At 42.0% G+C, this 21,735-nt stretch overlaps 1 protein-coding gene across 4 annotated transcripts in view; it reads right to left on the bottom strand.

The window, feature by feature from the left end:
* LOC101444307 (sodium/potassium-transporting ATPase subunit alpha-4) overlaps positions 1-21,735 on the bottom strand; it is a 58,885-nt gene that overhangs the window by 19,774 nt on the left and 17,376 nt on the right. For 3 of the 4 annotated variants that reach the window (XM_004448427.3, XM_058309947.2, XM_058309949.2), the window contains 10 exons: positions 21,616-21,725; positions 21,284-21,418; positions 16,681-16,870; positions 16,367-16,539; positions 5,352-5,488; positions 4,801-4,951; positions 3,855-4,023; positions 2,388-2,542; positions 2,118-2,241; positions 763-908 (listed from right to left, as the gene is read on the bottom strand). In XM_004448427.3, the coding sequence (XP_004448484.2) occupies positions 763-908; positions 2,118-2,241; positions 2,388-2,542; positions 3,855-4,023; positions 4,801-4,951; positions 5,352-5,488; positions 16,367-16,539; positions 16,681-16,870; positions 21,284-21,418; positions 21,616-21,725 (1,490 nt within the window). The remainder of the gene's footprint in view (positions 1-762; positions 909-2,117; positions 2,242-2,387; positions 2,543-3,854; positions 4,024-4,800; positions 4,952-5,351; positions 5,489-16,366; positions 16,540-16,680; positions 16,871-21,283; positions 21,419-21,615; positions 21,726-21,735) is intronic. The other variant, XM_058309948.2, reaches the window with a different exon arrangement.

The following is a 21,735-nucleotide window of genomic DNA, read 5'->3' as shown; positions in this document are numbered from 1 at the left end:
GTATCATGATGAAATGGGAAAAGCGCTGGGCCAGTATAAAGAGTCCCAAATTCTAGCCCAGTTTTTCTAAGGATACACTGTAGACCTTTGAGCAAGTCATTAAAACTTTCTGGGCTCAGTTTCCTCACTTACAGAATAATGATAATAGACTGTGTGTCTTCTATAATTTAATTCTAGCAATAATTGGTGTCATATCTCCCACTCTCTTAAGAAATTATGACAGGAGTGTTCGCAAATACAAAAAAACACACTTAAACACATATTGCTGAGGGGCAGGCTTCAGTTCGAGTGTTTCATCTTGGATGTTAGGAAAGACTACTATAAAGAGGCATCCTCTAGGTCTAAAAGGGTTTAGAATGACAGGGAAGACTATACAAAGAAAATAGGCTTTCAGATTTGAAATCATATTATTTGAGCTTTTATGGAGGAAAGTTGCTTAACAGGAAAAGACAGGATCCAGCATGCATTACTAGGGCAAACATGGTTAGAACCTGGAAGAACAGAAATCAGCCCAGAAAAGTTCTGATGACTAAGAGGACATCCAGCTCTATGGGAACTGAGAGATCCAGGAAGGTAAGGATGACAACAGGCAGTAGGAATGAATGGAAATGAGATCATTGTAAACTAAGAGAAGAATATTTACTGAAGATACCAGTTCTATCTGCCTGGTGCCTTCATTCTCCAACTCTTCAACAATTTGCTAACTTCTCTTGCCTTCTCACTTTTATTGATTACCCCTTCTACTCAACCCCTTCTACTCACCCACTCCTGCCCGTAGCTATCCTCCAAGTCATTGAATAATCGATTGTCCCAGTTGAGGCGGATACCCAGCAGATCAAAAGGTTTAAAACCATTCTCGGCCAGAATCACAAAGTAGGTGAAGAATCCAGCCAGAGCCTGGATCATCCCTGTAAGTGACAGAGTCACAGGAGAGGGAAACTTGGTTCACAGAAGAATCCAAAAAAGCAGAACATGGAAGGGGTGGGGACTGGGACTTGCTTATAATTGGGTTAGTGTGTGTCTTAGCAGCAATGCTGAAGATTCTCACTATCAAAATTCTGATCCTGTCACCTCTATGGGGACTTTTTCTGAACTCAACTCAGCGTCAGTTTTGAGTCATATAATCTTAAAACTGGAAAGGACCTCAGCATCTTGACTCCTTTGGCATTTCCTCTGTCATCAAATACTTATCAAGTCTTGTCCTCATATGTCTCCCATCTTCTCCTTGCCTTCCCCCTAGTCAAAACCTCCATTCCTCAATCCTGAACCACAGCAATAGCTGACATTGATTTTTGCCCACTAACTGTAGAGCTAGGCATTGTGTGGGCATTGTGGATATCGATTCTCACAATTCTGCACTATTACCTACACTTCATATGTGGGAAAATGAATCATAAAAAGTATACAGTTATTGCCCAGGGTTATACAGGTACTAAGTGGTGAGACTGAAATTTAAACATAAGTCTGGCTCCTAAATCTGTGCTTTTTCCATGTGTTTCCTCCCCTAGATATTGGGATGATTTCCCCTGTTCCCAAAGTTCCCAAACCCACCTCACTCCCTGAATACTCATGGTCAAAGGACTCTAATGCCTGTCAAATTCTTTCAAGGCAGCCCCAAAATAAATGCTACCTGTGTCTACAACTTTATCTTCCACTGTGTCGTTATCAGGATTAAGGTCTAAGGCTGCCACCAATCTGGTTTAGTCACTCTTCTCCAACCACACTGTGGGAATTTCCCCTCTCCTCCTGGACCTCCACGCCTGAACGTACATTTACTAGTTTAAGCACTGTCTTCCAACTCCCGGTTGGAGTCCTAGCTCCCCCAAGGGCCTCTCTCATTATCCTCATACTTGGTGTGCCTGCTTTCTGTGTACTCCTGCAGCATGGTCTTTCTATACTCATTTGGCACTTGGAAAGGTGCTATCAGTTTATCTGTGCTTGTTCCTTCTTGACTTGACTATAAGTTAAGGGCACTTCAGAGATCAATGGCTCTTTGTTTTCCCAGGGCCTAATATGGTTTGTTGTTAATAAAGAAAACATCTTCCTGAGATAGCTCAGATGCCCAGGTAGGTGCAGGCACTCCCTGATCCTTTAACCCCTCATCCCCCTGTCCTCACCAATCTGTCCATAGGCCATGCCGATGAGACGGTTGTTCACCAGATTATCAGTCTTTGGATTCCGTGGACCCCTCTTCATGATGTCACTTTCAGCTAATTCGTAAGCCAGAGAAATAGCAGGGACCTGGAAGATGAAGGATGGGAGCAACCGGGGCACAAAGTTCAAAAGGAAACTCAGAAGTAACTGGAGATCTGTCCCTCTCCCTTGACATGCATTTTCTCAGTCCACCTCACAGGAATCCTTGAACTAGAACCCAGCTTGGTCCTCACCATGTCAGTGCCCAGGTCAATGCAGAGGATGGTTATGGTCCCCAGTGGCAGGGGGATACTGAGGATGATGAACAGCAGGAAGGGGGTGATCTCAGGGATGTTGCTGGTCAGGGTGTAGGCGATGGACTTCTTAAGGTTGTCAAAGATGAGGCGGCCTGGGGAGTATGGTCAACCTTTTGTGAGAAGCACAGAGGACACCCCTCCCACAAATCAGCTCCTGGGTAGATAGACAACTATAAAATAGTGTCATGGTCCATGAAAGTGCCCAGAGGTCCTAGATCTCAGCATTTGGTTTCTAAATTGTGTGATTATTAATCAGAGACATGATTTATTAACATTCCATGTCTGTATAGTCTTTGTTCTTGGATTCAACATAGCTAATGTTATCTAAACTCTGAAAAGTAAGGATGGTTGGGTCTGGTTACTACTTGGGGGTGTCTGAAAATGCCAGTATAAAAGCCTTTAGAAGCATTCAGTTGAAGTGGAAATAGCCTGGGCTTAGGACAGACTTGGGTTTTAATCCCATTTTCTGCCATAACTTGCTCTTGGGTACCCCTCACCTCTCTGAACTTCCGTCCTCCTGCCTTGCATGACTGCTGAGTCCTTCCCTGATTACCTTTTCCAAAAGCACAATTCCCCCTGCCCTCCCTGCTTTATTTTTTTTTCTATTTCATTTATCTCCTTTTAATATATGATGCAACTTACTTATTTTTATTGTCTGTCTCTCCCCACCAGAAATTAGTTCAATGAGGGCTGAAATTTGTGTCTTTTTCCCACTGCTGTATCCCCAGCAACTAGAAAAGTGACTGGAACATAATTGATGCTCAAAGGAACATATCAAATTCAATGGATATAAAATACCTAGTAAAGTGTTGGGATTGTGTTGGATCTCAAGAAAATAGTAACCTCATGACTATGTGGATTGTCTTATGTTTTAATAAGATAGCTCTAGGCAGAAAGCAAGGAGCCTGCGATGAAGAATTCTAGAGTTCTCCTGATTACCTATGGGTGTTTTCATCAGAATTCTGTGGGAAAGAGGGGACTTAATTTGGCTCATGCAGAGAATTAATTGATTAGAACCCAACTCATGTTGATGTGTCATCATCATTCAGTCAACAGATTCCCAGGGGGCCTTTCTGAGGATTACGTGAGGAATGCGGGGTTCCAGGATATGGCTACATCTTTGAACATGCTGTAGACTCACTTGAATCCCAGTGAGAAGAGAAAGAATATAAGATGCTATACCAGAATCCAGTCTCCTAGGAAATCTAGACTTCTTCAGATCCCACAGAAAATAGCCCAAACAGGGATGTTCTACCTACTACCTGAATTTAATTTGTAAAACTTTATATTATGGTAGTTTTCCCCAGGATCATGGAGGTTGAATAAGGGGCAAAAGGAACAAGATGGAGACCAAGTTCCACCAAATTCCAAAGGTCAAGTCCCAACCCCCGTGGTTTTCCTCACCCTCCTCCACACCCGTGACAATGGAAGCAAAGTTGTCATCCAGCAAGATCATGTCAGCTGCTTGCTTAGAGACATCAGAGCCAGTGATGCCCATGGCAATGCCAATGTCAGCCTTCTTCAGTGCGGGGGAGTCATTCACCCCATCCCCTGTCACTGCCACAATGGCTCCCTAGGGAGAGTCCAGACAAAGAGAGGGAAATGATTACTGTGTCAAATTCAGGACCAGTCCCAAAGACCAGTTTGATTTCAGCACCCCTTCTTTCCTGATGTAATCATGGATACTTGACCCTTCTTTTTCCTGTTCATCCTGGGATAGTAAAACCTTCAGAGAGGCGGTGGACTTGGCCCAGTGGTTAGGGCGTCCGTCTACCACATGGGAGGTCTGCGGTTCAAACCCCGGGCCTCCTTGACCCGTGTGGAGCTGGCCCATGCGCAGTGCTGATGCGTGCAAAGAGTGCCGTGCCACGCAGGAGTGTCCCCCATGTAGGGGAGCCCCACGTGCAAGGAGTGCACCCCATAAGGACTTGTGCCCCATAAGGAGAGCTGCCCAGTGGGAGAGAAAGTGCAGCCTGCCCAGGAATGGTGCCACACACACGGAGAGCTGACACAACAAGATGACGCAACCCAAAGAGACAGATTCCTGTGCCGCTGACAACAACAGAAGCGGACAAAGAAGACGCAGCAAATAGACACAGAGAACAGACAACCGGGTTGTGGGGGGGGGAAGGGGAGAGAAATAATAAATAAATAAATAAATAAATCATTAATAAATAAATAAATAAAACTTTCAGGGAGCGTCCAAACTGAAGCTCATAACTAAGGTTCAGGGTGGGATACTCTTTTGAGACTCTTCTAGCCTAGCCCACACATTCCTGTGACTGGTTTGGGGCTAGGTTGTGCCACATGATTTCTATCAAAGCCCTCAGAGATCCTTTGTCTCCCTTACCTGCCTCTGACACCCCTCTACAATGATGAGCTTCTGCTGAGGAGAGGTCCGTGCAAACACAATCTCTGCGTGGGTTTTAAGGATCTCGTCAAGCTGCTCTGATGGCATATCTTTTAGTTCTGAGCCGTGTACCACAATGGCTTTGACATCACTGAGGGAAAAGAATTTCTAAGGGCTAGTTCTGAGGGACAAAACTTTATTAGGGATCCTGGTGCCCTCTACCCAATCTTTACTATAACCTAATTGTTGTTTCTCCTTTACTCCAAATTTCTTCATTTGTCCCAGCCATAAACTATCCCCAAATCAACACATTCCACACCCTTTCCCCAACCAGTTCTCCCTTTCTCTACCACTTTTGTCCCATTTCCTCTGAAAATCCAGTGACATATTAACTTGGTCATGTTCTTATGGTGTTTTACTTTACAATATATAAACCCTCTACACCATACCTTCTGAAAGGACTTCCTAGAGCTTTAGTAAATGGTATCTGGTTGGGGCAGGCTAGGGAAGAAGAAAAAAAATGGCAGATCTGAGTGTTTTAAGGGTCTCACCTGGGATTGACCTGGCTGACAGGGATGTTAAGCCGGGTAGCAACGTCCTCCACTGTCTCAGAGTTTTCTGAGATGATGCCCACACCCTTGGCAATGGCCTTGGCTGTAATGGGATGATCTCCTGTTACCATGATTACCTGAGTTGGGGAGAGGATGGAAGAGGAGCAAAGAGCTATCTTCATGGAGGCCCCAGCTCCTTCATCTTTCTCCTCTAAGAACTAACAGAATGCCACACTCATTCAACAGGGTTTTTTGTAACTCATTCCCAGGAACTCGTGCTACAAACCCAGGGTTCTGGGTGTATTGTGATCATAATTTCACTTAACTGCTCCAAAAGCTATTCTACTTTCTTAAGTTCCAAGACAAAAACACCTACACATAGTACAAGTGCTAATAAAGAAATATCTAGAATCCATTTGCCTTGCAAAATTTCATCTAAGCCTAGGTGCAAACAGATCCTTACTCTACCTCTCTTCCTCCCACTGCTTCACCCTGCCACTGGGTTTTCACTTATTTTTAGATATCTGGTACCAGCCCATAGGTGCTTATGCTCTGTGCTTCCATGCATTCTGTTCTTCCCATATTACAGCACTTATAACTTCTCTGTGGTATGATTGTCTTTCTCCCCCACTGGACTGAGTGCTCTGCCAGGATGGTAGCCATGTCTGTGGTTCACTGTTATGTTTCTTGCCTTAGCACAATAAATGCCTTCCAAGCACAGTTTTTCAAGCTTCAGTGGGAGGCAGAAGGAAACGGTGACTGTGACTAACTGCTTCTAGGAGCAAAGGTTTTGAAAAGGCAGGTTATTTACTTTCAAAGCATTGAAAGAAACCTTGAAAGATTTTTTCCCCAAAAATCAATACTCATCATTACAACACTGGCACCCCTGACTTAACTGGAAAAAGACAAGAAAGTGCTAACTAAAGTATGATTGCTAGAGACCCAGTAAAATCCCACTATGATCTATTACCTTCAACCACTGATTCCAAGTGTACTGGTCAGCTGTGGAGCACTGGATCTTCTCCACCAAGGTTGGCCTGTGGGGCACCTGGTAACTGGTGAGGATCTGGGAAGATAGTCTTCCAGATGCAGTTCAGGCTGCCTGAGCCCTTGTTGATGTCTTTCAGATTTATACTGCCCTGAAAGCTTTCCAGTGGCACACCAGTAGTGACCTAAGACCTATTGAACAGGTATGGTAACATCCTCATACATTCCAAGGACCTAGCCCAGTTTAAATATTGAGATAGACTGTTCTATTGAAGTTTCTGGCAGTACCACCTCCAACCCAAGCAAGAGAAATCAAAATACAAAGTCAATCACCCCAAGAATGAGTTCCTAGGACACAATTTCCCAGAGCATTGAGATGCATACATACAATAGAAGAATGGCCCCCTTTGAAGTAAAGGGCATCTAGCAGTTTCTGGAATTTGCCAGGCACTAAAAGAATTTCATTTCCAACTTCTTCGGGCTGACTATACCTCTGATATTCCCACATAATCTTGCAAGCTGCCCTTTTGTTCCCTGTAGCCTTTTCCCCCAGATCAGAGAGAGCTGAGAGAAATTTTCCAGTGTTGATGATGTTACTGTAGGCAGTCATGACAGTGTTCAAAACCTGGCTGCTGGGAAGCAGACTTGGCCCAGTGGTTAGGGCGTCCGTCTACCACATGGGAGGTCCACGGTTCAAACCCCGGGCCTCCTTGACCCGTGTGGAGCTGGCCCATGTGCAGTGCTGATGCGCGCAAGGAGTGCTGTGCCACACAGGGGTGTCCCCTGCGTAGGGGACCCCCACGTGCAAGGAGTGCGCCCCGTAAGGAGAGCCGCTCAGTACGAAAGAAAGTGCAGCCTGCCTAAGAATGGCGCCACCCACACGGAGAGCTGACACAACAAGATGAGCAACAAAAAGAAACAGATTCCCGTGCCGCTGACAACAACAGAAGCGGACAAAGAAGATGATGCAGCAAAATAAACACAGAGAACAGACAACCGGGGCAGGGGGAAGGGGAGAGAAATAAATAAATAAATAAATCTTAAAAAACAAAAAACAAAACAAAAAAAAACCTGGCTGCTGCTATCGGAGGGGGCCAGGTTCACAGCAAGAGCCAAGTATCTTCATGCAACTAAAAGCTTCAGTTGGTGGCAAATATAATGAGAACACTTTATTTTAATTTTTCTAATCCCATTTATTCCAAAAGCCAGAATGCATGGTTACCCGGAAACACCTGTTCCACTATCATTTCTTTGTAAAAACTTTGCTGATAGGCATCCCTTATCCTATCTCTTTCATTCAGCAGACTTGCAATATTCAGCAGCCCTGCATAAGTCTTAACACCATTTCAGAGTTGACTTTGAAGGATATCCTGTGGGACAACCTCCTAAATATCTGTTACATCTGGTCCTCCAAAAACTGGAGGGTGGTTATTGTGTATGTCTTACAACTGTGCCACAAAGCAACCTCAATTGGGAAAGTGGGAATTATTCAAAATATCTCTTAAATTTCTGTTTGTTTAGGGTACAAAAGAAGGTAAAAAACTATAAGACCTGCAAACCTGCCGCCAGGACCTAGAAATTGCTGAGGCCTCTTGCTTCAGTTGCCATCTCCTGGGCAGCCAGCCCTGGGAGGCAGCCTCTACAGATTATCCCCAGCCTACTCCAGCCTAGTCTTCAGGAATTTGTCTAGGATTCATCTAGGATTCTAGTTTGTTATCATACAGTTGTTCAAAGTATCCTTTTATAATTTTTTACTTCTGTGGTATCTATAGTAAAGTCCCATCTTTCAATTTTGATTTTAGTTACTTGCACCCTCTCTCATTTTCTCAATCTAGCTAAAGGTTCGTCTATTTTATGGATATTTTTGAAGAACCAAATTTGGTTTTGTTGATTCTATTGTATTTTATTCTCTATTTCATTTATCTCCACTTTAATCTTTGTTATTTCACCCTTTTGCTCACTCTGTGTTTAGAGTGCTCTTTTTTAAACCTAGGTCCTCCAGTTATGAGATTAAATCCCTGATTTGAGATCCTTCTTCTTTTTTAACGTAAGCATTGGGGGTATAAATTTCCCTCTCAGCACGGCCTTTGCTGAATCTCATAATTTTAGTATGTAAGATATTTGCTAATTCCCCTTGTGATTTCTTCTTTGACTCCTTTCTTGTTTACAAATGTATTGTTTATTTGTGAATTTTCCAGTTCTCCTTCTGTTATTCATTTCTATTTTCATTCCATTGTGGTTGGGAGAAATACATTGTATAATTTTAACAGTTTTGAATTTATTGTGATGTGTTTTGTGGTCTAAGATATGGTCTATCCTGGAGAATGATCCATGTACACTTGATAAGAATGTGTATTCTGCTTCTGTTGGGTGAAGTGTTCTATGTATGTCTGTTAGGTCTACTTAGTTTATGGTATTGTTCAAGTCTTCTATTTCCTTATTGAACATCTGTCTAGATGTTCTATCCATTTTTTGAAGTGGTATATTGAAGTCCCCTACTATTAATGTAGAACTATTTCTCCATTCAAACCTTTCAATATTTACTTCATATATTTTGGGGGTCTGCGATTAGGTACATATATTTTTATAATTGTTAGGCCTTCTTGTTGAATTGACCCCTTTATTAATATGCAATGATCTTCTTTGACCCTCATAACAGTTTTTGGCTTAAATTCTCTTTTATGTGATGCTAGTATAGCTATCCCAGATCTCTTTTGGTTACTATCTGTATGGCATATATATTGTTTTCATCATTTTACTTTCAACCTACTTGTATCTTTGAATTTAAGGTAGTTGCTTATAAATATTATATTATCCTTGCGTCATACTTAGTTATCAATTCTGCCAATCTCCACCTTTGGGCTGGAGAACTTAATCCACTTACATTAAAGTAACTATTTAGAAAGCAAGACTTTCTTCAGTGATTTTGCCATTTTGGCTTATACATTTTATTGTTCCTCAATTCTTCTATTAATACTTTTTTTGTAGTGTATCATTTTGAGTCCCTTCATATTCCCTACTGTATATATTTTTGCATATATTTTCTTTGTGGTTAACTTGAGTTAAAGTTTTACATCTTAAATCTAAAATAATCATGTTTTATTTAATAGGAACTTAACTTCAAAACATATACAAACACTTTCCTATACCCCTCTGTATTAGTCAGCCAAAGAGGTGTTGGTGCAAAATACCAGAAATTGGTTGGTTTTTATAAAGGGTATTTATTTGGGGTAGGAGCTTAGCTCAGGCCATAAAGCATAAGTTACTTCCCTTACCAAAGTCTATTTCCTTGTGTTGAAGCAAGATAGCTGCCAACATCTGTGAATGTTCAGGCTTCCTGGGTTCCTCCCTTCCTCAGGTTTCTCTTTCCTGGGCTCAGGTTTCCTCTCTTCCTGGGGCTTGCTTCTGTTTCCTCTGTGACCTTACCTCCTGGGCCTCCAGCTTAAGGCTTCAGCATCAAACTCCAACATCAAAAACCCTCAACTCTGTTCTTTGCCATGCCACTAAAGGGTGGGGACTCAATGCCTTAATAATAACTCAGTCATGCCCAGGTATGGATCACATTACAAACATAATCCAGTATCTATTTTTGGAATTCATAACCATATCAAACTGCTACACCCTCCATTTCCCCACCTTTTTAATGTACTTGTTACAAATGATGTTTTTATACATTGTATGTCCAAAACTATAGGTTTATCATTACTTTAAAAAAAAAAAAAGATTTATTTATTTATTTCTCTCCCCTTCCTCCCCCCCACCCCAGTTGTCTGGTCTCTGTGTCTATTTGCTGCATCTTCTTTGTCCGCTTCTGTTGTTGTCAGCGGCATGGGAATCTGTGTTTCTTTCGGTTGCAGCATCTTGTTGTGTCAGCTCTTCGTGAGGGCGGTGCCATTTTTAGGCAGGCTGCACTTTCTTTCACACTGGGAAGCTTTCCTTATGGGGCGTGCTCCTTGTGCGTGGGGCTCCCCTATGCGAGGGACACCCCTGCGTGGCAGGGCACTCCTTGCATGCATCAGCACTGTGCATGGGCCAGCTGCACATGGGTCAAGGAGGCCTGGGGTTTGAACCGTGGACATCCCATGTGGTAGACGGGTGCCCTAACCACTTGGCCAAGTCCGCCGCCTATCATTACTTTTTATGTATTTGCATTTTAGAACCTATAGGAAATAAAAAGTGGAGTTACATACCAAATAATACAATACGGTAGTAGTGGCATTTATAATTACATATGGTTATCTCTAGGTCTTTATTTCTTTATGCTACTTTGATCCACTATCTAGTGTCCTTTCCTTTCAGTCAGAAGAACTCCCTTTAGTATTGCTTGTAGGGAAGGTCTAGTGGTAACAAACTCCTTCAATTTTTGTTTATCTAGTAATGTTTTTTCCTGAAAGACAGTTTCACCAGACATACAATTATTAGTTGGGATGCACTTTAAATATTTCATCCCACTCTGTTTGCTACTTGGGTTTCTGAAGAGAAATCAGCACTTCATCTTATTGGGGTTACCTTGTACATAACACATTGCTTTACTCTTGCAGCTTTTGAAACTCTTTGTCCTTGGCATTCAGTATGACTGTTTTGTGTCTGGGTGTTATTCTCTTGAGTTTTTCCTATTTGGGCTTCATTGGGATTCCTTGGGATATTTTCTGCCTTTATTTCTTTGAATAGTCTTTCTGCACCTTTCTTTCTTCTTCTGGCACACCCACAATGTGTATATTAGTATGCATGATGATATCCCACAGGTCTCTGAGGGTCTCTTCACTTTTTACATTCTTTTTTATTTCTGCTTCTCAGGTTGAATGATTTTAACTGTCAAAGTCTTTGAGTTCACTGATTTTTTTTCTTCTGCCAGCTCCAATCTGCTGTTGAAACCCTCTAGGGAATTTATCATTTCCATTACTGTGGTCTTCAACTCCAGTAATTCTGTTTGGTTACCTTTTAAAGTTTCTATCTTTATATTCAGATTCTTGTATTTTTCATTTATTGTTTTCCTGTTATCCTTTAGTCCTTTTTTTGTGTGTGTGTTTTATTTCCTTGAGCATATTGAAGACCATTTTTTGAAAGCTTTTCTGGTATGTCCAAAGCCTGACCTTTGTTATTAATGGTTTCTCTCTTCTTCCTTTGGACAGGTCATCATTTCCTGTTTATCTTGTAACTTTTGTTTCACATTGTATATTTTGATATTTTAATATGTTAACTCTGGGATTTTGTCCTTGAGCTGCCTGTTCCTTAAGTTTGTATCAGTTATTGATATATCAGAGATTTCCTTGAGAACCAGGAGCTAACAAAAACAAATTAACACCAAAAACTCGTTTCACAGTCTTGCAAATTGACTCTGCTTTGGATGGAGGTTTCCTTCAGAGTTCAGCTCTCCTATCATCCTTAGGCAAATATGAAGTGCAGGGTCCTCTCAGTCTTATTTGAGCCTGTCAGAAATGGTTTCTTGTCCTGGTTTGTGTTTAGTGGCCTTAGGAATTCCCCCATGTATAGGAATTTGAAGTCTCCTCTACTCTCTATGAAATAAACTTTCTTCCCTTCATGGGTGCTCTATTGAATGATTAATGCAGGTAATTCTTTGCTCCAGGCCACTTTGACTTAATTGTTTCTTTTATTTTTAAAATTTTTATTGTCTTTTAAAAAAAGATAAATAGATCAAACAAAATGTTACATTAAAAAACATAAGAGGTGGCGGACTTGGCCCAGTGGTTAGGGTGTCCGTCTACCACATGGGAGGTCCACGGTTCAAACCCCGGGCCTCCTTGACCCGTGTGCAGCTGGCCCATGCACAGTGCTGATGCAGGCAAGGAGTGCCATGTCATTCATGGGTGTCCCCCGTGTAGGGGAGCCCCATGCGCAAGTAGCGGGCCCCGTAAGGAGAGCCGTCCAGGGCAAAAGAAAGTGCAGCCTGCCTAAGAATGGTGCTGCCCACATGGAGAAATGACACAAGATGATGAAGCAAAAAGAAACACAGATTCCCGTGCCGCTGACAACAACAGAAGCGGACAAAGAAGATGCAGCAAATAGACACAGAGAACAGACAACCGGGGTGGAGGGGAAGGGGAGAGAAATAAATAAATAAATCTTTAAAAAAAAACATAAGAGGTTCCCATATACCCCATTGCCCACCACCCCACCCCCATCATTTTTTAATTGTACTTTTTTGAAGATACATAGATCACAAAAAATGTTACATTAAAAAATATGAGAGCGTCCCATATACCCCCCACTCACCCCCATGTCACTCCTCCCACATCAACAACTGCTTTCATCAGTGTGGCGTATTCATTGCATTTGGTGAATACATTTTGGAGCACTGCTGCTCCACATGGATAATAACTTACATTGTAGTTTTACACGCTTCTCCAGTACATTCAGTGGGTTATAGCAGGATATATAATGTCTAGCATCTGTCCCTGCAATATCATTTAGGACAACTCCAAGTCCCAAAAATGCCCTCACATCACATCACTTCTTCCCTCTCCCTGCCCTCAGCAACTACCGTGACCACTTTCTCCACATCAATGTTACAATTTCTTTCATTACTAGTCACAATAGTTCTATAGTAGAATATCAGTAAGTCCAATCTAATCCATATTTTATTCCTTCATCCTGTGGACCCTAGGATGGGATGGTGATGTCCACTCCACCTCTATATCGAAAGGGGGCTTAGATCCCACATGACTAATGGATGCAATTCTCCTGCTTGCAGTCGTAGGCACTCTAGGTTCCCTGGTGTGGTGGTTGACCATCTTCACCTCCCTGTTAGCTGACCTGTGCAAGTCCAATGAACCAGAGAGTAGGAGTTGCAACTCTGCTGAGGCTCAGGGCCCAGCTGGCACATGGACAGTCCAGAGATTCAAGTCTTCTGAGCATACACCAACCCTAGCACCAACCACAGGTTTAGGAAAAGTGACTGAAGAGAAATGTGCAGAAAGGTCACATCTGAGTCCAACGCCATCATACTCAGGAATACAGATTTCAAAGTAGGGCCCACTGACATGGCACTGAACTCCAGAGCCATCTGCCATGACCATAGAACCTGTGTGTCTCCGTAGCCCTCAGATGCACCAGTACCTGGGGTTGTATCCTGCTGAGGTATGTGTAAACATGACCCCTCTGATGACCTCCTGACTTTTTTGAAGACTCTTAGCCATATAAACTCATTTGTCTTTGCCATTTCCCCCTTTTATTCTAAGTCAAAAAGCAGTTTTAACACATGATGCTACATGTAGGCTGAGATATTCTGCTGGTCTGAGTTGACCCTTTTATTCAAAGTCTCTTTCTAGTTGCTCCACCAGTTAGTGATTCGTAGTAATCCCTTGGTGCCAGGGAGGCCCATCCCGGGAGTCATGTCCCACCCTGGGGGGAAGACAATGCATTTACATGCTAAATTTGGCTTACAGAGTGGCTACATTTGAGCAACATGGAGGCTTTCAGGAGGTAACTCTCAGGCACCCTGCAGCTCTAGGCCTAGTTCATATTCCAGGCACACAGACTCATAAGCATAGTCTCCATATCAAGGGCTCATCATTGAACCATCCTTCTTTGTTGGTCTTTGCTGTTGCACTTGGGGGATTGTTGCTGTTCCCCTGGGGAATGTGACAGAGCTCCTCTGGGTAGGAACTCAGCACTCCCTCAGTTGTCATTTGTAACTGTAATTATGATGAAAATACCCGACATATATCTGAACATTTTTATGTACCTTATATACATGCCCTGGGGAACTCCCTCCCAACCATGTGTCCCCCCATCAATAACACCCCACACCAACGTTCCTCCCTTGCCATGGTTGAACTCTCTGTGGTCCAAAACTTCTTCAAAAATGAAGCCTAATACATTGCCAAATTCAATTAATATGAAAATGAAATAATATTGGTAGGTTTAAAGATTAGAAATAGAATGCATACTAATTTAGAAAAACTCACATAAAATAAAAATAAATTGGGGTATTAAAAGATGAAAAATACTATAAAACTTTGTTTTTGACGTTTTGCCTTTTCATCACTGTAACAGGTATTGCCCTGTTTGTACAGTGGCAAGGCAATTTCTTTCTTCCTCAGTGTCTACATCCTTTTTTTTTTTTTCTAATTTTTTATTTTGTCTTCAAAAAAATTTTAGTTCACAGTGTTTCACATATACAATATAGGGGACTCCCATATATCCAACATCAAACTCTTTTTCCCTCTTCCTCAGCAATGATCTTTTTACAGGTTCATGTTATATTTGCTGCAGCTGATGTACAAACAAGGTTCCATTTTGGTTTACATTATGGTTTATATTTTAGACTATACAAGTTCCTAAAATTTTAGTTACCTTATGTTTTACACTATGGTTTACATTTTAGCCTATAGACTTTTATACATTTTTGGTGTAATTTAACATGTCCTATATCCATCATTGCATGATCTTGTGGAACACTTCCATTGCCCCTCGTTACCCTGCTTCCATCTATTCTATACCTCTCTCCCCCTCCTTGTAACAAGAAATGGCTTCATGAACTTCACACCCAAAGCACAAGCAGCAAAAGAACAAATAGACTTGCTCAGAATTAAAGCCTTTTGCTCCTCAAAGGAGTTTGCCAAGAAAGTGAAAAGACAACCTACCCAATGGGAGAAAATACTTGGTAACCATATATCTGACAGGAGACTAATATCCTACATATAAAAAAAACTCTTATATCTCAAAAATAAAAAGACAAACAACCCATTTAAAAAATGGGCAAGAGATTTAAACAGACGCTTCTCCAAAGAAGAGACACCAATGGCTAAAAGGCACATGAAAAAATGCTCAAAACCACTAGCTAGTAGGGGAATGCAAATCAAAACTACAATGAGATACCATCTTACTCCCACAAGACTGAAGGCTTTTGAAAAATGAGAAGGCTAAAAGTATTGGAGAGGATGTGGAGGAATGGGAACACTCATCCACTGCTGGTGGAAATGCAGAAGGATCCCGCCATTCTGGGGGACAGTTTGGCAGTTTCTCAAAAAAACTAGCTATAATTTTGCCATATGACCCAGCAATTCCACTTTTGGGTATATATCCAGAAGAACTGAAAACAGGACACAAACCAATATATGCACATTAATGTTCATAGCAGCATTATTCACTATTGCCAAAAGTTGGAATCAACCCAAATGCCCATCAACAGATGAATGGATAAATAAAATATGGTATATACATACAATGGAATACTATTCAGCTGTAAGAAGGAATACAGTATAAACACATGGGATAACATGGAGGAATCTTGGGGACCATATGTTGAGTGAAGCAAGCCAGGCATTGAAGGACAAATACTACATGACCTCTCTAATATGAAATAAGCAAACCAAGCTGTCTCAGAGAGCTAGAGACGGGATGATAGGCATAAAGGAAGTTGGGGGGGGGGGTGTGTGTAGAGAGGAAGGTTGCAAGTTAATTGTTTCTTAAGGTGCTTTAGTTGTCTGTAAGCTGCTCTACCTACAGGTCAGGTTCTGGGAAGGCCAGCCAGAGACAAATTTCCTGGCTCAGTCTTTCATGCTTCCACTTGATAAACTGGTGCCAACATACAGACAACCCATTACGCACACAAGGGTTACTCTGCTTCCTCTGGAATAGGGCCAGGGATCCATAATGAGCACAGGCTGGCTCCATGCCGTGATGGGAAGGGGGTGGGAAAGGGGCTAGGAAGGGTGCCATGAGCTTCACCTACCATTTTTAAATTTGTGTTTTCTTGATTTGCCCTCACCAAGTTACGGCAACCCTTTAATTATTTTCCAAAATTTGGTGGAAGATGGATCTGTCAGCTTTTGCTAGTTGTTCTGTGGGGGAACAATACCCTGGAGGATCTTATGCCATTATCTTGGTCAATAACTGACTTTTAACCTGGATACTTCTTAAGATTTAAATATCATAAGCTCAAGTAAGTAGAGATCAATTCAAGTCAACCAACATTATAAAGCATACACCCTGGACAAGGTTTTCCATTGGTGGCTCCAACATGTGACAGGTGGGAGGGGTTCCTCGAGTGCTCAGGTGTTTACCTTAATCCCTGCACTACGACACTTGCTCACAGCATCAGGCACTGCAGCTCTGGGAGGGTCGATCATGGATATGAGCCCCGCAAAACAAAGGTCCTTCATGGGAAAATTCATTTCCTCTGTATTAAATGCATATCCCTTGGAGAAATTGCTAGGCAGATTCAAGTAGCAGAACCCTGGGTAGAGAGAGAAGAAAGGAGTAACAGTTACTTAACCATCTATGTTCCTATCCCCACCCCAATATCTTAGATTTTCCACCCCACAAATGATATCATTTTTGTGCTATTTTTCAAAGTCTTCTCACTTAGCCTCCTCACCTAGCACACGTTCCCCTAGACCTCCTAGTTCCAAGTAGGCATTTTGAAAATTATTCTTCATTTCATCATCCATAGGATACTCCTGCCCATTCAGAAGGAAAGTAGAGCAAAAGTCCAAGATCTTCTCAGGAGCCCCCTTCATCAACAGTATATGGGTCTGAGTGCTGTTCTCCCGAAGGTGGATAGACATCTAGGGAGAGGAGAGGAAGCATCTGATGGGACAGGACATGAGAACATGGGCTGGGGCAAAAAAAAACAAAGGGAAGGTTTTAAGAGTAGAAGAGACAGGTAACCTGTTTCAACCTGTTTCAAAACTTTATTACTTCCCCAGACCCAGCTAAATCCCCTAATGCCAGTCAAATCTGACCCAAGATAGATCCCAAGCCTCTCTTCCTTTTCAGAAAACCTCAGCCTGTTATTAGGTTCCCAAAAATCTCTACTATTTTCTCAGCCAGATTAGAAGTTCTCTGAGGGCAGAATCAGAAAGTCTCACTTTTCCCCTTCTTCCTTTCCAGTTTGACTGCTAGATGGAAGAAATAGTGAGGCTGGCAAAGAAAGACAGCAGAGTAGAGAGGGGAAAAACAAAATAAACTTAAGAATCCAAGGACTTCCTTGGACTTTGCCTGCCTGTAGACAAAATCATAACTCTCTTCCCTTGGGAGAGTTCCTCTTGCTAAAGGAATCCATAAACTCCCAGATGAGCTAGACCTTAGACTACATCACAATGTCATTCTTCGTTCTAATAGCCCACCTCAAGGCTCAGAACAGTCAAATGAACAACCTTCTCATATCTCCTACAATATGATGTGGTAGCTTACAGAACTGTGGGATAATATCAAGATAATTTTGTTTTCCTAAGCAGACATGTTATAATTATGCTATCTGTGCAAAGAACTGAACCACTCCAAACATCTTGTAATGTAAGCATTCACACACACTCATTTCCTACGTCCGTTCCTTGATCCCCACTCCAGAGACCAATTGTTGAGTTTAGCCTGGTCCAGGGTTGACCTTCACACTAATTGCAAACAGGTAAAATCCAGCTTGAAAAGATGGCAGATACTTCTCCTTAAATACCTGCACTCCACCTCTACTCTAACTTGCACTCCTCCCCCATATAGGATCCAGAATATGTAGGTGACCCAGAATATCTGATATGAATGGGAAAGGCTTCAGTAGCTGGTCTAAGAGTTGACTCAGTAGTGGTTTCCCTACACATGGCTCTTCTGCCCCTTCTATTTGAACCTATAGTTAGTAATAGAGTTGATAGGTGTATATCCAAGAGACTTAAATCTTCGGGCTGTCCATGTGCCAGCTGGGCCCTGAATCTCAACGGAGCTGCAGCACCTACTCTCCAGTTCATTCGCCTCACCCAGGACAGCTAACAAGGAGATGATGATGGACAATGACTATCCCAAGGAGCAGATAGTCTCATCCATCTGCCCCATGGGATCTAAGCCCCCTTTCAATTAGAGGCAGGATTGGGAATGAATGATGGAGTAGAGTAGACCTACTGCTATTCTACTATAGACTTACTATGATTCTAGCAATGGAAGAATTGTTATCATTGATGTGGAGGCAGTGGCCACTGGAGGTTCTGAGGGGAGGGAGAGGAAAAAATAGGTGTAATATGCAGGCATTTTCAGGACTTGGGAATTGTTCTGAATGACATTGCAATGACAGATATAGACCATTATATATCTTGTCATAACTTACAAAATTGTGTGGGAGAGAGTATAAACAGCAATGTAAACTATAATCCATGCTTAGAGGTAATGCTCCAAAATATGTTCACATAGTGTACCACACAAATGAAGGATGCTGTTAATGTGGGAAAGTATGGGAGGGGGAGGGAGTGGGGCATATGGGAATCCCCCATAATTTGTATTTAACATTTACATACTCTAAGTGCCTTTAAAAAAATTAAAAAGTATGTTATTTAAAAAAATTGCCAGTCTATGAAGCAGTATCTGAGTCTTAGAATTTGACCTAGGAAACATGGGATATACGACATTTCAGAATTAAAGGAATTCTACTGCTGCATTCCCATGAAGTCCAAGGCTGAGCCGAACTGCTTTATTAGCTTTATGACCACAGGTCAATCTATTTAACTTCTCAAAATCTTAGTTCCTCTGCTAAAAGGTAAAAGGTTCTGCCTTGCCTACTTAATTGCTTCCCCCCGCCCCGCCCCCCGTATAGAGCTAATCTCTGTGATTTAAAAGAAATTTTTTGTTAGAGAAGTTGTAGGTTTACCAAAATATCATGCATAAAGTATATAAAATACAGAATTCAATACACCATCACTTAATTGCTTTTTTATGAGAGAATATTTGCAAAAATACTTAGAAAACTGTGACGCACAAATAAAAAATAGATTAGTCTTTCTAGTCCCCTTGTCACTCTCCCCTAAAAGCCAGAAGAGGCCCCTGAGAGAGTCCAGATAGATATGGCTGAGTGTCAGGTCAGTGGGGTAGGGGGCAGGGAGGGATGGGGTGGAGTGGGCCATAAGGACAGGGCAAGTGGGAGGGGTGGATTTATGACATGAACCTGATGAAACCGCATACAACAAGGAGAGAGAAATAAGACCAGTTTAGGTTTTGCATTTTCCCCTTGATCTAATCTATGAAAAAAGAACTATCTGTGGGGCTCCTCTAATGGTAGGAAATTCCTCCTATGCAGACTTTCAGGTAACAAAATCAATGCCTTGAAAGGCAATGAGAGTGTAGGGGAGAAGGGGGTAGAACAACACTGCTCACAGGGTAAGCCAGGTAGGAAACCTGTGTGCAAAACTGGGCAAAGGTGTTCTATTAAAAACGTAAAAAGGAATGCTCAGTTGTGGTCAAAATTTGCTTAAACAGTTCAGAGGGAAACTCTTAACTTGTTTAAGCACAAAGTTGTAAAAGGTTTTGAAAACTCAATTTTCTGAGGGCCCAATAAATAATTGTTGAATGAGTGATATGCCTAGAAGATGACAGTAACACCTACTTTAGCTAGTAATTTAGTCACAGAAAATCATATCTTGATATTGACAGCTAAAAAAGATGGGGAAAGAAATATGGAAATACCAGAACAAAGAACCTTTAAGTCAAAAAGAAGGAATGAGACTAAGCTCAGCATTGACCACACAGGCTATGATGTCCCTTGAAATATGGGAGCCTCTAAGCACTCCAAGCAAGTGAATGAAGCAGTTAGTCCAGTTTTAAGTGAGAGTGGCTGGACGGCTTTTCTCCGAGCCTGTTGGAGCCCAAAGCCGGGAGCCCAAAGTCCAGGCTGAGCTTCACTTGGTGCACTCCGAAGGAAGATTTTGCCACTTGAATTTGATATTCCATATCTCTGTAAAGGCACTAAAATAAGACACTGTGGGGAACATCAGAACTTTTTTTGGACATCCCTACTCTTATATTGTGGGTTTGTATTGCTTTAATCTTGAATCACATGGAAGGAGAGGGGCTAAATTTTTTCCCAAAGTCTTTCATTGGATTCTGCCAAGCACAAAATTCCTGTCTGGTCAGTGAGGTCACTAGACATCAGAAAAAAAGAAAAGAAAAGAATAAACTTGCAATTTGGGCCTAGGAAACCTATTTTATTATTTGACTAAAATCCAGTTTAAGAGAAAAGTATGAATCTATTTCTTTAACTCTTATTGCTCTGCTTTTAATACGAAAGTACAGGCAATTTTTTAAATTATCCATATAGATTTTATTTCATTATGCATTTTTTGAAATAGAAAAGCAAAACTCACTTACCTGTGGCTCTCGTTTCACCTCTGTTCCCTATACTTGAGTGTCAGGCCTTTATATTGTGTATGGAGTTGAAAAGACTACTGTTTCCTGAGGAAATCATGACTGCCCAAAATTCAAACCTTACATGGTAGAGTTCAGGTCATGCTGATGTCACCATTCCCTACTTTCTACCAGAAGCTTCCTTCAAAGTTTGCCAGGATTCTCACATGGGAGAGAAATAATGTCTTTCATGTGCCTCTCCTGAATTTTATTTTTAGTGCCACCACTATGCCTGACTCAGTATTTCCCCTTCTTTTGTCTATTCCTCCCTAGATAATGGACAGACATTCCTGGGAAATGAAAAGCTTCACAAACACACATTTGAGACCCCTGGGCACCAGAGAGCAGTCACTAGAATTGCAGACTTGGAGTGAAAGAAGGAAATATTTGATGATTAATGATATAAGGAGCTTCTAGGGAAGTATCTTGCAAATCCAACCTTATTCAGCAGTGGCAAAACTCACAGTAGACATGGAGAAACTTCCTAACAGCTGCAAGTGACTCTAACATGACTCTCACAACAGACTTTGTGACCCATAGGCATTTCAGAGAGCATTTTATGAATTGCTCTCTCCACAGGTGGTTGGGCTCAGAGCTCTGCTAAGGACTGAACACCTCTTCCTTTATCATCCTCTATTGTCTTCACCTGTTTGTTACTTTCTCTTGACGTGTGTCTTCCTCTTTACTGGGATACTGCTTATCCACTGCCCCCTCTATTCTGGTGCTCAGAGATGAAGTTGAAGGCAAAGGCAAAACATGCATTTCCCTGAACGATGAGCCCACCCTCCCCCACCGTTCTCCTACGTTTGTCGGTTCTGTACCTGGTACTTGTTGGTAGAATTAAATGGAATCTCTGCCACCTTGGGGTTTTTCTCTCTCATCTCCTTCACAGAGCCATAAGTCTGCTCGACGAACTTGAGTAGGGCTGATTCAGAAGCATCACCTGCTGTTGCCCGCTGCCAGGATGGGAATTGTATAAGCCCTAAGGGGCATGGCACCTGGGCATCAGGCTTACCAGTGGAGAAAAGGAGAGGGCAGACTGGGGAGGGGATGCCTGGTGGGAATCATTGAGCACCAGGAAAGAGATTTTTTTTTAAGAGGGCAGGTTATACCCTGGTACTTTGAGGTACCCCTTTCCCCTTAGGCCTGACACCTTAGCTAAGGGTAGTGACTCCTGATTAGCCTTAAAGTCAGCTCGGTTGCAGAGACCAGCGATTCGGGCTAGCATAAACCAGGTAGGAGAGTTCTTGGCAAATGTAGTTCCTAGGGAGGA

Source organism: Dasypus novemcinctus, chromosome 13, assembly GCF_030445035.2.
Source record: "Dasypus novemcinctus isolate mDasNov1 chromosome 13, mDasNov1.1.hap2, whole genome shotgun sequence".
Classification (NCBI taxonomy): Eukaryota; Metazoa; Chordata; class Mammalia; order Cingulata; family Dasypodidae; genus Dasypus; species Dasypus novemcinctus.
The sequence above is the reverse complement of the archived record's forward strand: the minus strand, read 5'-3'. Positions and strand labels throughout refer to the sequence as shown.